Source organism: Strix uralensis, chromosome 5, assembly GCF_047716275.1.
Source record: "Strix uralensis isolate ZFMK-TIS-50842 chromosome 5, bStrUra1, whole genome shotgun sequence".
Lineage (NCBI taxonomy): Eukaryota > Metazoa > Chordata > Aves > Strigiformes > Strigidae > Strix > Strix uralensis.
The window spans coordinates 56,158,775-56,176,623 of record NC_133976.1 but is presented as its reverse complement, the minus strand read 5'-3'; the positions used below and the strand labels follow the sequence as shown (position 1 = coordinate 56,176,623).

The 17,849-nt window shown below is 37.1% G+C and overlaps 1 protein-coding gene across 3 annotated transcripts in view; it reads right to left on the bottom strand.

The window, feature by feature from the left end:
- The window catches only part of IFT56 (intraflagellar transport 56), a 51,571-nt gene that overhangs the window by 16,899 nt on the left and 16,823 nt on the right, over positions 1 to 17,849 (bottom strand). For all 3 annotated transcript variants that reach the window (XR_012629245.1, XM_074870978.1, XM_074870979.1), the window contains 7 exons: positions 16,650 to 16,821; positions 16,167 to 16,241; positions 14,863 to 14,965; positions 9,684 to 9,739; positions 7,847 to 7,900; positions 6,754 to 6,817; positions 131 to 219 (listed from right to left, as the gene is read on the bottom strand). Coding sequence is in view for 2 of the 3 variants with exons in the window: in XM_074870978.1 (XP_074727079.1) it covers positions 131 to 219; positions 6,754 to 6,817; positions 7,847 to 7,900; positions 9,684 to 9,739; positions 14,863 to 14,965; positions 16,167 to 16,241; positions 16,650 to 16,821 (613 nt within the window). In the remaining variant the exon portion in view is untranslated. The remainder of the gene's footprint in view (positions 1 to 130; positions 220 to 6,753; positions 6,818 to 7,846; positions 7,901 to 9,683; positions 9,740 to 14,862; positions 14,966 to 16,166; positions 16,242 to 16,649; positions 16,822 to 17,849) is intronic.

Sequence of the window (17,849 nt, the reverse complement as noted above, 5' to 3'; positions counted from 1 at the left end):
CTGTGTTTTGTTCTTACTGTTGTGTTTCTCAATCTTTTTATGTTTACATAGTGTCTCACATGGTATAGTCTAATTCTGTAAGTAGTGATTCCATGCATTAGAGTACTACCAATAGTAAATAAATACTAACCTTGATTGAGTTGAGGTAAATCAGGACATTACCAAACTGTCTAAGAAGAAAGAAGCAGGAGGACATGCATTGTCTCCCTGGAATGGTATCTAAAATTCGAAAGATAAATGCAGATTGTAGAAATTATCATTTAGAAAATCACATGGTAACGGAAATCACTGCCAAGATTGCTGGCAACTATGAAGCTAACTTCTAAAAATAGTGTAACTTGCCTTTTCAGGCAAAGGACCATACTAGAGGTTAGAAAAACTATTAGATCATCTTGTCAACTTTCTTTACACCATACAATAACTATTGCAAGACTGTATTCAAAAGCAAATTCTACAGAGACAAATTCTTTAAGTAACAGGCCTTTACCATGACACAATTTATGTAGCATAATTTTACCATGAATTATTCTTATTCTTGGGAAACAACACTTGATACAAAGCCTGAGTTTGTTATTTTATCCTCATTAGCCTTTTTTCTTTAGAAGTATGCTTTTCAGTTATCTTGGACAAAGAAGCTCTACATATTTAAATTTATTTCCAGTAAGAGAGTAAACTTGATACACTGAAAATATTGTTATTAAAATAAAATTAATGCATGCACAGGAAAAATACTCAATGATAAAATACAATATGAAAATTATTTTCCATGCCTTTGGGATTACCACATTGCTCACAAGCAGTAAAGTCATAAATATGTTAGGCATATCAGTTCAAATGAGTGTCAGTAAACTTCTCTGCTATCTACGTCATCATAAACTTTTGCTGCCATCATACTATGCTGTCATCTACTCTGAAATTGCAAGCTGTGTTACTGAAAAACTATTTCAAAGCTTTTTTAGAGACTCCGAGGTAAGTTTACTAAGACTAATTTTTGTTAGACCCAGCCAGCAGAGATTGGTGAGAGATGGATGAACCCAAGTAGCAGCCAGGAAGGCATAAATGCAAGTGATGTCAAATCACTACTATTTCACTACGTCAAATGATCTTTAGAGAGAATGCTGCTCTGTGCACTTTGGTAAAGTGACAGGAGATAATGTCCTAAGGCTATCAACAGCCCTGAAGTAATCTGCTCCTGTAGGTTAGTTACCATCAATCCAACCACACTAGAAAATGAAAATATATTTTCTGTATACTGAAATTTCATGTATCTGAAGACCAATATTTTGATTCCATACCACTGCACAAAATATAGCATTCCACTGGAAAATTGTACCTTCTCCTTTAAATAAGGTAGGGTAGTAATTATTCCTGGAAAGTACTATATAAGATCTCAAAATATATTTCAAAGGAAAGCAGAATATTCTTATTTTTTATCTTTTAGCACTAGGAGATACTCAGCTTGGGTGTCCTGTCATTTCCATATAGAAACAATCCATCCTTACCTATGTCTGAACCACATCATTCAGTCCTCCAACTTAAGAAAATTATTTGGTTATTCATTAAGTGTTCACTTCTGAACAGAAACTGGCCTGTATATTTATCTGTCCTTTTTTACATTCAGGCATACTTATCATGACAGATATCATGACCTGACAGGGCAATAACAAAAACAGTTTTCCTCCACTCTTTTTTTTATTGTAATGAGAATGCAGGTACCTCAGAAGTGCTCCTTTTCTCTCACATTCAATTTTTGAAGTTCATGAACTCACAGCAATTTATTTTAAACAAAATTTTAAAAATGCAAATAAGACTTAAAACTGAGAATACATTTTCAGTAAAAATGAATCACAGTAACAAAATATTAGAACCACGCTTTTATTTTCCCATATATGATTGGAGAGTTTCTAGGTTCCAGTATTTATTCTTAAGTTTGCATTTTGGCAGAAAATTTTGTTATCCCAGCATACCATTCTCCATACACTTTTAGTGAAAGATTTCATTAAAAACCCAAACAAGCAAAACATCTGTAAATCTCATACAACTCAGCAATGAATACTACTAGTGACAAGAAAACTAGAGTTTTATAGTTCTAATTCATCCCATGTGACTCATGCAGGAAGAGGAAAAAGTTCTCATTTTGAAAAATTACTTAGGGTGACCTAAGAATACTTCAAAGAAAAGACTGCACAAAGTCCAGAAGAAACGTTTCATTCCTCCCACTCAACATCAGATATGCCTGATTTGATCCTAAAAGAGGACCACTGAAAATGAAAGGGGTGCTTTTCTCCATTGTGGATGCAGAGGTTTTAGGGTAGTTTGTAAGACTTATGTTAAACACTTGAAATACTGCATTTAATGGAAATGTTAATGTTCATTTACTTTTACTAATGTTCCTCTTGCCCCATTTCCTCCTTAACTTATCTCAGAAATCTGATCTGTTTAATTTTCCATTCAGCTGAGATCCTGGGAGAAGAGCATGAGAATTAACTATAAAAATCTAGTTATATCCTCCTTTGTAATGCTGGTTCCATTTCATGTCATTGGGATTAAGAGTTTGTATTAAGCTTAAAAAAACCCTGTAAACCAAGCTGCTGTTCTGACTGTTATTTATTGCTGCTAGAGGGTGAATATTGACTCCTACACTGTAAGTGCTTCCTGGGTTTTTTTGTTGTTGTTGTTTTGGGTGTCCCTACTCCTCTTAAAGTAGGGACATGAGATGAAATGTGTACATATATTGGAAAGGACTTTCACATTAATTCTGTTTGCTTTATGTTCCTTTAACCTCCAAGTCAGAGATCTAATTAAAAATAGCAAAGGGCTTAATTGATGACTCCAAATTACTTTACAAATATATGACACTATTCTCCCTAAACTGCCTGTTGCTGCTTTTTTCTTAATGCAGTCATGGGATTTCTACAGTTAACAAGCAAGTCAGAAAGACAGGATCTTGTTTTGAAAAAATATTCTACATCTTCATTTTAATCCATTCATTTTTGATAATCCACATTAAAATCAGGAGCCTTGTAGGCCCAGTTGTGAGCAAAAACACAGCATATGATTTTCTCACTCTAGCAAACACAACCTACTTTTGTACTACAAATCTGCAAAGCAGCTAAGTAACTTGATAAAGATCTTAAACAGACAATCTAGTGGTACTAGCTCCTTGCATGGATTGGCCCAGTGGGAAGTGTTGAAGCATGACTTACATGCTTGAATAGCACAGCTGGCTACTTAGCAAAAGCCCAAGTATACAAACAGCAAGAATTCTGTTCTTCGTTCTAGATCCAGCAAACCAAAGGCAGCAGATCAAAAATGACCACAAATATACAACATTGTGGCTAATATGCTAAGTTACGTAAGAACATAAAAATTATCATATTGGATGCAAAGCCCATCTGGTTCAGAAGCTTGCTGAGTAAGAATATACAGCTATAGAAATAATATACTCTGATTTCACATATAAGACATGCTGTAGTATGTAATGCCACTTCCTTTGATGTTTCTCACAGCTTCCAACAATCTGCACTGAGGACTTTCATCACTGAAAAATTTGTGTTAAACAGCCAACGGACTTTTCTTCTACAGATTTCTTTATACCTTCTGGTTCTTGCAAGATTCTGTATCAAATAAGTTGTGTTATGTGAAAAAGTAATTTGTGCTGTTTGTTTTAGTTGTCTTGCATGATGATTTATGTCAATGACCCTTGTTTTTTGTATGGTACAGTAAGTAATTCTCCTCTATTCCTCTTCTCCTTGTCATTTATGATGTTCGGTATGTATTGGAACATAACCAAACTCAGTCATCATTTTCCAGGCCATGTATCCTCCTTCATTCAATCTCTCCTTGTTCAAGAAACTATACCCTTTCTCTGATCATCCATGCTGTCTTTATCGTTCCCTATCTTGTTCTATCATTTTTTTAAAATATAAGAACCAGAACTCCAGACAGTATTCAAGAAAGGGAACTAGATCTGTATACAATGACACAGTAATTATTTTTATTTTGTTCTTTCCTCATCAATTCCTAAGATTGCCTCCAACTTTTCTGATAATTTTGCAAATATATTTTAAGGGTTTCCGCCCCCCCCCCCCCCTTCCCCCCCATGTACTACTTTGCATTTATCAAAGCTAAATTTAATTTGCATATTATTACTCAGCCTCATATATTCTTCCACAGCTTTCATCATTGTGGAAGCTTTCATTTTTCCTACTATGGGTAATTTTGTATCATTGGCAAACCTAGTCATGCCATTATTTGTCTCCTATAGCTCATTAATTATGAATACGAGCCCTTTCTTTAAAGAAACAAAAGGTTCTTTCAAGTGTTCAAATCAGGTGCATTTTATCCTTTTCACTGCTACTTCACTGAAAATTTTCTGTTAGAAATGAGAAAGGTTATTGTGTAGCTTCCCTTCTTGAAATGAGTTCTGTGGAAATTTTTTTTGAGGTATTTGCTAACACATGGATTTTGAATTTGATTATACTCGGATCACACTCAGATCACTGTAACAAAACTGGATTTTCATAATAAATTTTCAAATGAGGTTCTGTGTAATCTCTCTATTGGTCTAGAGTCAACTGTTCACTTGTGTGTTCTAAGAAAGATGAAAACTTAGCATTTAAAAATTCATTCTCTATATCATGTCATGTCATTGCATTTACTAGGTCAATAGGGGCAGAATAGAATTCTCCAACTATTATTTCATTATCTTTCTATATAAAATCTCTAACCTCTTTAATATGCCAGTCACTGTTCCCATCCAGGCTGGCTGGTGAATAATTTAGCCTCAATACGATGAGTCTCCTATCTAAGCATGTAATTTAAAACAATTTTATGTTACTCACTGATAAAGAAAAGATATTTATTTTGAGAGAAGGTTTCTATAATGTTTAGAACCATTTCTCCACTGGCACCACCTATTTAGTAATATCCCATTGTAAATTAAATATGAACAATATCCTACACGTTACCATCCTCCTATCACATTTAAAAAATTATTTTACGTTTATAGCTTCCTCTTCTAAAACCAGGTGTTCCACTTTATTCATCTTCTTGTAAAACATCTAATATTTGTATAAAAACACTTACATATTTGGTCTTCATGTGTTTGCTTTTTGTTACGTCCTATCTAAACTGAACTCTGTTTACCACTTCTATTCCTTATCTACAGTTTGTTGACCTCCACCTGTCCTTCATTTGAGGATACAAAAAAACCCTCACAGTATTTTACCTTTAAAGGAGTTACCTTGAACTGTGTGCTCTTCTGTATATCAGCTTTCTCCCACAAGTTTTTAAAAAGATGACAAAGCAGTCTTACATGGAAGTACCAAGAATGTAACATGCTTGCAGTACTAATGTTTCCATTTACCTTTAGTTGGAACCAATCCTTCCCATAGGCTCATTTTTTTCAATTAACCCACCTTCCTAATTGGACTACATTTCTGTTCACCCTCCTCTTTTTTTTTTTTTCCCCTCATCCATACCTCAAGTCTCAGCCTCTCTATCTTGTTTCGCATATGGGTTTAAAAATATTTCACAGTAAAATTAAGTCTTCTAGCTTCCTAACAATTTAAATTTTGGTTTTGGGCTCTATCTTCACTACACATCTTTTCAGGATAACTTTTCTCTGACTATCTCTGTATTATTTTTACCCATGTGTGCTATGGTCACTCATCACACCTGCATGACTGTTATGGGCATTAGAAGTCTACCACCAGTCACCCTGTGACTTCACTTTACATCACAAACCCAGTTAGCTATATGCCCACTAACCGAGTCCTCCACTACTACAGTTCTTCACATTGCTTCTTTCTGTTAGCTGGGATCCCAACTTCATCCCAACAGCATGAGGTTTGCAAGGGCAACAGAATGGCTCAACAGTATTTCTGAAAGTTTCATCAGTGCTGCTGCTCTGTCTCTTAAGCTCCTTCTCTTTAGTCACAGTGGACACAGGAGACAGCATTCTGTCTCTGAGGACCATGAACTGTCTTCACTGTAAACATGCATAGGTTACCCACCTGAAAAAAATAGTCCTAGTGACAATGCTACAAAGAAAACTGGGAAGCCCCATTTCGGCTGAATCTCTGTGTTCCAGCTACTGGCTTTTTTGATTTGGGATTTTTCGTTTTACTTTGACAAGAGAAAGGGAAGACAAAGACTTGTTTCGGTCTATTATTGAATAAGTAAAAGCAAATATTGAAAATATATTGATTTTTTTGTTGGGTTTTATCATGTTGGGTTTTTTTGATTCAATCAATGAGTTAGTCCCAGAGCCTCCATTTCTCTCTGTAGCCAAACTCCTCTCTACATTTTTAACACCCTCAGTTCCAGGGCAGACTCCGTGCTAGGACTGTACACACTCAATAAGCTTTCATTAGCAGTCCTAGATTTGTACCTGTGAGGTTTCAGCCACACATTTCATCTAATTAGGCTGTTGTCTTTTGTTTCTATAATGGAGATTATTAGCTAAAGGCAAGCTGCCACAGCATCTATCAGTGAAGACTAGCAGTTTGCAGTATCGCCTCTTTTCCAGCCAAATTCATATAGTAAGGTTTGGAATCAATTGAGCCTTCTAATTTAAACTTGCAAATTTGTTTTAGACTATAAACTAGATTTTCTGTTACTCATACTATAGCAACAAAATGCCTAGCAAGAGTCATGCTAACAGTCAGCAGCGAGACAAAGATATGATGGTATATATTTGGATATTGTAAAGAAGCATTACATAATGGAGAAAGAACATTTCAAACATACCACATTCGCTGGCTGATTCACCCACCAACTGGAAGAACTGCTGAGCAATTTTCAGATGATCTCTCTGGGAGAGGAAAAAAAAAAAATCCAACATGAGTTCCAGAGTTGATGCTACACTACACAGTGAAGATACGCTCTGAGGAACAGATGGGGAGCAACTAACAGACAAACCAGGGCTGAATTAAAAACAGAAAAGGTAAATGTGCCACTATGTGCCTAGATACACAAGAACACTGTAGAAAGCTGTGGTGGTTTGACCTTGGCTAAATGCCAGGTACCCACCAAGTCGCTCTATCACTTCCCCCTGCTTCCCCTTTTTTTCTCAACAGGGCAAGGAGGGGAAAGAAAGTAAGATAGGGAAAAAAAACCCCAACCCTTGTGGGTAAAACAAAAGCAGTTTTAATATAAGCAAAGCGAAGCAAAGGTCCGTGTGTGGAAGCAAAAAAAGAAAACAGATTTATTCTCTACTTCCCGTTAACAGGCGATGTCGGGCCTTCTCAGGAAGCAGGGCTCCAATACCCGTAGTGGTTGCCTCAGAGGACCAAGGATGACCCCCACCCCCTTCCTCCTTTTTCCCAGCTTTATACTGAGCAGACGTCATATGGTATCGAATATCCCTTTGGTCAGTTCGGGTCAGCTGTCCTGGTTGTGTCCCCTCCCAAGATCTTGCCCACCCCGTCCCACTGCGGGGGAAAATGTCGGAAAGAGCCTTGATGCTGCGTAAGCACTACTCAGCAGCAGCCACAACACCAGTGTGCTATCAACACCCTGCCGGCTCCCAGCATAAAACACAGCACCGTGAGGGCTGCTACAGGGGAAAAACCAATTCTGGCTCAGCCAGACCCAGTACAAAAGCAAACAGGTTTTTTGGAAACAGGACAGAGAAGCCCAATTCAGCTTGATTTATTGTCAGGACTAGCAAGAGAGACTTGCATTTCACTCATTCTGGACTGAGTACTGTACAGAAGAAGATTAAGAGACTCGGATATCATGCAATCTAAATGAGAAATGACTGCTTCTTTCACTCCATTCCTACAGATCTGTTCATATTCTACTGTTGGAGAACCTGGAGAACCTCACAGGCTTCACTCACCGAGCCCATTTCTTGTCCAAGTGCTGCATTTACCACTCCTTTGAGGATGTACTCCTGAAAAAAACAAAAAGGATCAGAGAAGACAAGGTGAAGATTTCAGGAGACACCGAAGAGCCTACGAGTACATTATTTTCTTCCTAAATTCAACTCTATCCCAACTCAGTTTAATAGGTAGCTGGTTACTATGATATTATGATAGTGCTTCAGCAAGTAGTACAAAGTTACCCCCAAAAATCCATTCTACTTGCTAGCTAGTCACTTCTGATAAATATGTGTGTTGCAAAGGGGTAGTGTGTTTTCTGATAAGTCTTGCACTCGAAGACGATGCACTAGAAGGAACACCGTAACCCACTATCTTGCCCTCTTCACCACCATGAGACCAATAATCAAGTGCAATGTTGTTATATTAATGCACAGATCCCACTTTAAGTATGCACATCAGTTAACCATAACCACAAACATCTTTGCTCCAAAATGCATAGCGTTTCTCATCTAGGCAAAAATGTCAAGAGGTTTGCGCTCTGTGGTCATCTTACTCTACTGAAATTAGGAACAGCAGTAGAGTACCCTGTAATCTCTCCTATGAGACACAACTATAATTCTTCTCTGAGAAAGATTTTCTCAGCATGTAGCAGACTCATTTGTCTTATTCAAATCTTATAATTAAGAGTTGTGACTATAAACCTGTTTTAGTAGGTACTCCTAATAAACCTGGGCAGTCCTGTTACAAATGTTAACACAGAAAAAGAGACATCTACACAGATCAACAATGGAGTGTAAGGAAATAATCTGAGTGTACTAGCCAGCATGCTAAGTAATCATTTTAGCACATGAAGTCTCTTATAGATGCCAAATTATTATCCTATAGACATCATGACAAAGAAATTGGAGAATAACTGAAGGAGGATATACAAGCAGCTTTGTGAGTCTTAGTGGGGAGTTCCTTCCAAGAGTGAGTGAGAAAAATGGAAAAAAAGCACAAAGATTCTAATTTCAAAATGTGATAAAAAATTATACTGTTATTTATATTAGGCATGTATATGGGGAAAACGGAGGCTAAAGTATCAATAGCTGCAGGAAACTATTCAATTAAGTCTTGTTATACTGAAAAACACAAGGAGAAGTGAAAAACAACAGCAGAAGACACTCCTCAGCACAGAATCATAAGATCTATGTTCTTGAGGTTTTCTTTTTCCCTCTCTCCATCTAATCCTCACACAGTCTCATGAAAGGTCCCTTTCATGCCCAGCTATGTGACCTTTGGAAAATAAACTGCAAAGAGGAATAAATCAGAGACTAGAGATGTTGGAACAGCCACAAAAGAAAATTACAGTAGCAGCCAAGGGACACTGCAGTTTTCACTCATTGCAGCCAAAATGAGATGGGATTAGAAAAGACCTATTATTTAAACTGATTAATCTAATCTAGCTCATTTTTATTCAAATGGCTTCAGTACAAACCACATGAGCATGTGAACTAGCAGATCTGATGGATGGTAACCATCACCAGGGCAGAAGTGACAAGCAGTTGTTGGAAGAGGGCTTTTATCTACACACTAATGGTCAGCTCCCCAGAATCAAGTCTGCATACAACAGAGCTGCATTCTGAGTTGACCCCAGGTGGTACAGTAATAAACATGCTAAGTACACATATATGTACATATTAATACTTTATGCATGCACATTGAGTCTATTGTTGATAAAAGGATAGAAAACACAAGAGTTTTAAGAGTGGGAATGGGACAAGCTGTCCTCAGGATACCAGTTTTGTATGTGGCATATTTCACATTAGTTTATAACCTCTGCTTTTATGTACCATTACATCAGTTTCCAATTACCTGTGGAGCTGTAGGTTCCAGGTCTTTAATCAGGTTATAAGCCTCCTGCACATCATCTGAAATACCAGACGTTAGAATGCATAACAACCCATAGCACACTGTATTAGAACAAGTCACTCATCCTCTACAACATTTCCCAATAGCCATAGACTAAGAAATAAAGCATTTAGACAGGAGGAGAAAGGTAACTATAAATCATTGTGAATTTATATCACAATGGTGATGGTTTTCTAGAACTCAAATAACAAACATGGAGTGAGTAATAGCTTCTTTATTACTACAATTTTCCTAGTAGAGATGACTTGGCCCCCTTGTTCATAATCCAGTGGCTGCCTTCTCAACAGTACAAGGTCAACATAATAAATCCATCATCTTCCCGTCTTTTTCTCTTCTTATACTTATTTACCCCTCAAAGAGGATAGGGTAACACGATTCTGAAGGGAAACTTCATCTTTTCCTTATCAATATTTCAAGATCTGTCCAGCAGCTCTTACCTGATCCCAATTCTAACAAGCAAAAACCACTACTAGTATAGAAGATTAAATGTAAAGTTTGAATTCAATAAACAACTTCCTTCCCACCCAAGAGATAAGTAATATGAAAAGATCCTAAACTTTACCTAAGTCAAAAAAAGACGTTGGCACTATGGTTGGCTTCATACACCAGCCTAGTGAAGATGCCCCTTTTACTGGCAAAAGTTTGTTAACACAGCATTATACCAGCTGCTCACAAGAATAAGCCTTATCAAACAAAACTTTTTTTTTTGCTAGTACATACCATACTGCGGGGACAGTACTCCACGGTGACTTAAGGCAATATGCATTGGAGCTGCCAGGCTCCTGCTAACCCCTCCACTTTCCCACCCATTCCCTTGACCAGTCACATAGTAAGTCAGCATAAGGTACTAGACTAGCCAAAAGTCATCACTTATTTTAAAAAAAAAAAAAAAAAGAAAAAAAAAAGAAAGTTTTTTTGTTATTTTTTACTGGGTCTGATCACCACCACAAAAATGACAGCAGCTCTTTTTTTCATCACTGTAGACCATCAACACAGAACTATGCTCTTCAGACTCCAACACAAGCCTCTAGCAAATCTCACTGGAGCAGACTATGACTGGATACCTGGCCCCAAACCCTGCTAAAAGTTACTAACTTAGAGTTGAAAAAAATGGGATGCATATTTGTACTTCAGCCACTCCAGTTCAGAGCCTGTCTTAACACAAGCCTATGTTTACTGGAGACCTTGTAAATTTTGGAGAAAGCTGTAATCATTAGAGGTAATGATTTCTCACATTCTTAACTGGTGCTGCTACACTAGCAAGACTTTAAAATGGAAATTTAGCCTAACCAGGAAAGAGGTTTTAATCCTAATTCCCCTCAGCCTCCTTTATCAGTATGCGACTCATTTGTATATCACCATGAAGAACAGAGCCTAACTAATAAAAATTACTGCAAAGTTGACATCAAATGAGTAAACAAGACTGATTTTTAAATGATGCAGGAGATGTACTTTGCTTCTGTGTAAGCAGAACTTAATTTGAAACATAAATTAATAGCTCCCAGCTATTAAGAAGCTCAACAGGCTAAAAAAAAATGGGCTGAAAGAAATCTCATGAAATTCAGTGGAGGCAAAATGCAAGTCCTGCATCTTGCCTGGTTTGAAACTATCCTAAGCAACAAGATGGTGGGGGGCTGACTGGCTAAAAGGCAACCTGGGGGTCCTGACAGACAGTGCACCCTTGCAGCAAAGGATGCCAACTGCACACTGGATCATATTAGCAGGAATGTAGCCATCAGGGCAAGGGCATCTTCTCTATTTGGCACTTGTGAGATTGCACCTGGAGTCTTGCGTCCAGTGTGGGGATCCTTCGATCAAAACAGACATTGAAAGACTGAAGTGAGCCCCACCTGAGGGCTCCCAAGGCAGGTAGGGAGCTGAGAAGAGATTGAGAGAACTGTATTTGCTTACCTTTCAGAGCAGAAGGCTCAAGGGAGATCTTACCATTGTCTACAACTAACTAATGGGAGGGTACGGAGAAGATGGGAGACAGATTCCATAGGGTGAGATAAAAGGCAGTGGACATAAGGTGGAACAGAGGAAGGTCTGACTAGATGCTCACCAGGAGAGGGCTCTAAGCAACCTGATCTAATTGGACCTACCTTGAATAAAATGTTAATAAAACTAATAAATGTTAATCAAATGAATAAAATAAGATGTTAATAAATAAAAATAGTAAAATCAATTAATAAATGTTAATAAATTGAATAAAATGTTGTGTTAAGAGATCTCTAGAGGTCCCTTCTCACTAATAATGTGATTCTGTTATTTACCTAAAACTCTAAAAATTTATGCAATATAAGGCAGGCAATAATATACATTTAATAATATACAATTGTGACCCTTTGAATTTACTTGAGAATGTATACCTATTTTACAACCATGACGAAATGTAAGTAATCTCATATGAAATGTAAATAACCTTACTGTCATTCTCTAGTATCAAATAATATAAAATAGGGATAGAATTGCCATATTTTGTGAAGACTGATGTTTGCAGATTAGCAAAATCAGATTAATGAGATTTTATTGCATGGTATCAGACACAACAAGAATTTCTATAACCACTAATGGTCATCAGTAGTGAGATATTCCAAAATTTGTCACAGTCTGAGTTGAACTGAAACGATGGGGCAGTGTTTCAATTGTACATGCAGACAAAAGAAGCAGTCCTGGATACAACCGAGCACCAAAGAGAACTTATTCGAACTACAAAGATTAAATCTCACCAGTCTTGTTCATTACAAATCATAAAGATGTTACTCAGAATCAGTATCTGAACTCCAAGTCAATCACACTATAAAAAGCTCACAGAGCTTTTTCAATGTACTATGTTTACGGGTGCTCAGATTCTCTGATGAACTCACTGAGATGCAAAGAATATAAAGTTCGTGTGACTTCCTTCTGTCAGCAGAATATATCTCCTTTTTTCCTGGTAACTTTTCAACATTTTGGAAAAAAATCGCAGGCATGGACTTTATTTAATAAGTAAGAAAAGACATTTTTCTGCTTTCAGATTCTCTGGTCATCTAAATGTATTTTGTCACCTTTAAAAAGTGACAAAATATAAGGCTTACAAGAAAGCAGTGGATGGAAAAGCAATCATTGAATGACCTTATATTAGATGACTGCAGTTAACACCTACTCATCACTCAGTCAACTCACTGTTGAATAAAGGAACACAATGGGAGAATAGGAACGGCTTTGAAACTAAACTCAGATAAAATTCAAAGGAGTTGGTCAACTAAGGAGAGAAAAAAGTAGAAAATCCTTCCCAACTGATTCTGGCTACCTACCTGCATTCTTTAAGAGCTGTAAAGTAGATTTGGAATGAAATGTCTTGTTCCCAAACTGTAGCCTTGTCACAGTCACTTTGGCTCACATTCTGTCTGTGCTGTATTTACAGAAATAGTCATCCTTGCCTTCACAGGACATATGCCTACCATTCTCACATACTCAGGCAGGAGAGAGGTCCTCTCACTATAAACATATAAACACCGCCATCCCTAAAGTCATCTCCCACAACCCAAGAACCTCTAACACTCTGCTGAAGTAGATTCATTTGACTGTACACAATTAAAGCCCTTGTCTGCAAGCCATGCAAACTCTTACATCACTATTTTCCAGAGGAACAGAAAATGAAATAAATTACATTTTACTGCAAAGAAAAGAAACCATTTCATTGAATAGTCAGTTGAGATCAGGTGAATGAATGTCATCCCTGAAGGTATCGATATAGTACACTTCACATTTGCTAGTAGCCAATGCTTAATGATTATGCTAGTAGCTATAGTTACCATATGGCAACAATTGCTAGGTCAAGCAAGAAGTACAAGCTTTGATCTCCAGATCTCAGAAAATAGGTGGAACATCCTGGATCATAAAGACAATGTCTGGGATTGTTTTGAGGATGAAGTATTTGACAACTTGGCAAAGTGACTATTTGCTTACTTAACTTGGCAATGAAACTAACTTTTGAGTGTCCTTAAAGTGAACTGCTTTCATTATACTACTAAAAACCACACCCCTAGGTCAGAAAGACCCCTGCCCAGGTTAAGATCCTTCCCCTGAGCATACATAGTATTAGAAGCATTAGGTAAGCCGTATTATAATTGTATGATAATCACTAACTAATCAGTATCTAATAGGTGTGTTACTGATTTGTTATTAATCAGAGCTGATTATAATGATTTTTGGTGATTTAGTTTAAATAAGGAATAATTAGGCCTAATCAATTAAATGGAATTTTACAGGAGTATCGGCTTTACGATAGTTAGAAAAAGATAGTTGTATTTTAAGTAGCCGTAGAAATATTGTATTTAGTTTAAATAAGGGTGAAGTGTCATGTTTACAATAACCATACAACCAGTCATGCTGCTACAAAGTCCTTCGTAAAGCCCCAAGCTAAGGCCTCCTAGGCTGGTAATAATCATTAACCAGATTTCTATCCAAGGAATAAGATTCCTGACCAGGTACTATTGTTAGGCTGTTTGGTATGGATGATTTATTGCCCTGTCGACCAGGATGTTCTAAGGGATACATTGTGAAGCGACCTTGAAGCATGTTAAAACTGTAATGTGAGCCAAAGTCCTTGAGACAAGGACACTGAAGGGTCTTTCTTTTGAGTCAGTGGTCCATGGTGGTCGTAAAAGCAGCCCTTCAACTCAATTTAAAGACAAAGTGCGCATGACCGGAAAGGGGTGGGATTAAGAAAATGAGTTACAGGAATTATCATGTTTATGTATGAGAACTTGTTTATTATGTGTTACTGTATCCTCTATAATCAGCATGCTACACGAGTTAGGTGTGTGTTGTTGGTGAGATGACTCCCCTGCGCACCCGGCCGTTAATAAAGAAGCGTCTGCTTATCTACATCAAATTGGTGTCAATAAGTTTAGTGACAGGAGTGTTATAGAGAAGTACTAACTTCTGATTTTTGTGTACAAAAGGAGCATGAAAACCTGCAGTTGGTGAGCTTGATTTGCAGAAAAGTCCATAAAGCAGCCAGGCCTGAATAAATACAGTATCTCTCCTGAGCATGTTAAGATTGGGTTATTGCACGTCGGGCACGAATCCGCTTTTCAGGTAACAGTATGAAAGAGCCAGAGGAAGGTGTATTTACCTTGCCGGAGGTAGTAAATCACAAGATTCAGTCTTGCCTCAGGAATAACATCAACCAGAGGAGGCAGGACCTGCAAAGCCCCTTCTCCTCCTCGGAACACCACCTAGAGAGGAAAGCAGCATATTGATAACTGTATCAAAATCTTGTCTAGGATCTCTTAATTCAAGGAAATTAATCCTTAAATTCCTAATTAACAGTAGGAAAAGGTCAGTGGTACTGGCATTAGCATAATCCCTGCTTTAATAACTATAGAATTACAACACGTGACAGTCTTTATTCTGAAGAATATAAAGTATTTAATCCATCAGTAAAGATTAATTTATTTCAGCTTTTAGCAGCTCAAAGCAGTGATACATTATATATCAAAGATTTTAAAGAATAATATGGTCTGAGACAAGAGTAAGGGGAACACATACTGAATTACAATTTGCTTATGAGGTACTCATATGCAAAAATTAGGCTAACAACTCTACATTTATTTAGAATGCCACAAGATCCGAAAATGATCAGGAGCAGTCAAGTCTTTATACTTCAGTTTCACATGACAGTTACTCCGACAAAACCTAACATACTAATTCAACAAACCACTGGCAAAAAGACCAAGTTCAAAATAGATGTTAACCTAAAAAAGTCCAGTTTGAAAGCAGTTTTAACTCTTGGGGAAAAAAAGTGTTAGCTTGTTGTAACTGCTCTTGAAAAACAACAAAGGAAGTAACTGCACATCATTAAGTAAGAGCAATCTACTGTTACCAGTTGTGCAGCAAAGTAGTAATACTGCAGGGAAAATTAACAGGCGATTAGTGACTCTCTTACTGCAGAACACACAAGTATTTTGGCCTTTATGAGCATCTTTTTCCCTACAAGCTCCTTGTTAAGTACATTTTGGATGAAGACCATTTTCCCAAGTTATCTTAATTCTGCTCATATTGTTGCACTAAATAAGAGTTCAGGGTCATGCATTCTAACTTGTTTCTACAGAGTCCTTATTGGCTGGGCTCCACAAAATATCTTGCAAAGGTATTCTTACAGGACATAAATTATTTTAATACGCCTTTGGGTGTAAAAGCAACAGCATTATTATTTTCTTGACACAGTCTCAAAATGACAGGGAAAAATTCCAGGGAAAAAAAATACAGTCAACGGCACATTGATTATACAGGTAGGATTTCTGAAATGGGACTTCTATGGCAGCAAAGATTCAATTGGGTCTGCAATTCCCAAAATATTTCATTTTATGAATCATCAAGAAAAGAGCTACAAATGAGTGCAGTTCATATTAGATGCAAAAAAAATACATTACTCACCAGATTGTGCTTAATGAGCTCCTTGCCAAACTCAAAAGACGATGAGGCACTGTCCGTCAAGTTCTTGAGCTCTGTCTGGAATTAAATACATTCCAAAATTTTAACACGAAACCAAAAAGCACACGAGCCTAAATGGAGCTTCATATGAGCCCCAAAGCTGACAGAAAGACACCTCCAGCAGTGTTGGGTCACTGGAAGATTTTTGCCTTCCCACTTCTATGTGATGATTTTAGCAATTGGATAATACATATAGACAAAAGCTCAAAAGTGGAGTGGGAAAACTGTAAGACCACTGTGCACACTTGTAGCCAGATGGCTTAATACCAGGGAAACTGAAATAGGTGACATTGCTAAGAGAAAGACACAATGACAAGATAAAGGCCATTATCAACATTACTAATTAAGACAGGTAACAAGGAAAAGAAACCCGTACAGAATCTTGAACTAAAATAAAGGTGAATCGAAGGGCTGTCCAATAGATACCTCAGCAGCCTTCCCATTGTAAAGTCGGAAATGGTTACAAGCCTTAAGGTTAAGAGCAATGGTGCTGTCAGGAACTTGCTGAAGATAAACAGCTAGCACTTCCTGTGATACATCATAGTAATCCAGTTTGTAATAGCATAGGGCCACATATACATTCAAAGCCAGGTATTCCCTGCAGGAAAGAGTTAAAGAGAACATTTAAATCCCACCAGATAGTCATACTACAGAACATTAAAATCAGTGATAAAGCTTTCACATGTCTATACATGTTTTACAAGCACATCAAAATTGGGGTTTCTGAGAAACAGTTAGAGCTTTTAGAGCTCTAGTCTGTTAGCTAAGATTGCAGAGATGCAGATTTGCATTAGTTTTTTCAATGGCAGGTACCGCAGCTTTAAAGAATTACCTACAAAACTTTTTGTTTGCAAATCTGGGAAATGGTAGCAACTTCACACTAAGGAAGTGCACAGAACATGAGCACTGTATTTGGCCTGGCAGAATAGGATTTTGTATGCAATACACATAAAGACATTTAATATGCACATAAACCTTTGAAAATATTTTAATGGATCTTATTATCTTATACCAAGTACAATTATTAAAAAAAAAAAAAATTCCTTGCTATTACAAGCTATCAAGCCAGAAGAACTAGACCCAGAAATAAGACAGGCATTTGTGGAAACAGTAAGTAAAAGGATAATTGTTACAAAGGTTACTCATATAGCTTTGAGTGATTGCTTCTACAGGACTTGGAAGTTAAAATCTTTTCCCCAAGCATTACATGACATACTTACATACATTATGATGGACTTCTCTGAAGCATTCAAAAGGAGATACTGCCAAAAGATTGCTATGTATTCTGGGACAGCAGTTTCTATTTGATTAAACAATACTTCCAGCCACTTAAGAATTCAATTTATTCCTTGTTAAATTCTGAACTAAGGACTTGCAGAATATGACAGGAGAAACCATCAACAAGTGTCATAGCAGGATAAATAGAAATGGAAAGAACTTCAGACTTAAAGGAATACAAGGAAGTCTCTACATAAAAACTAAGAACTGAACCCTACTTAGAAAGGCTAAGAAATGAAGGAGAAGTCAGTAACCACAAGCAAGGGTCACCAGACTGGCCATCAGAGGGGGAAAAAAGAAAAAAAGACTAAGCAGGTGCATAACCATGTATCATTTCAGAAGTAAGTA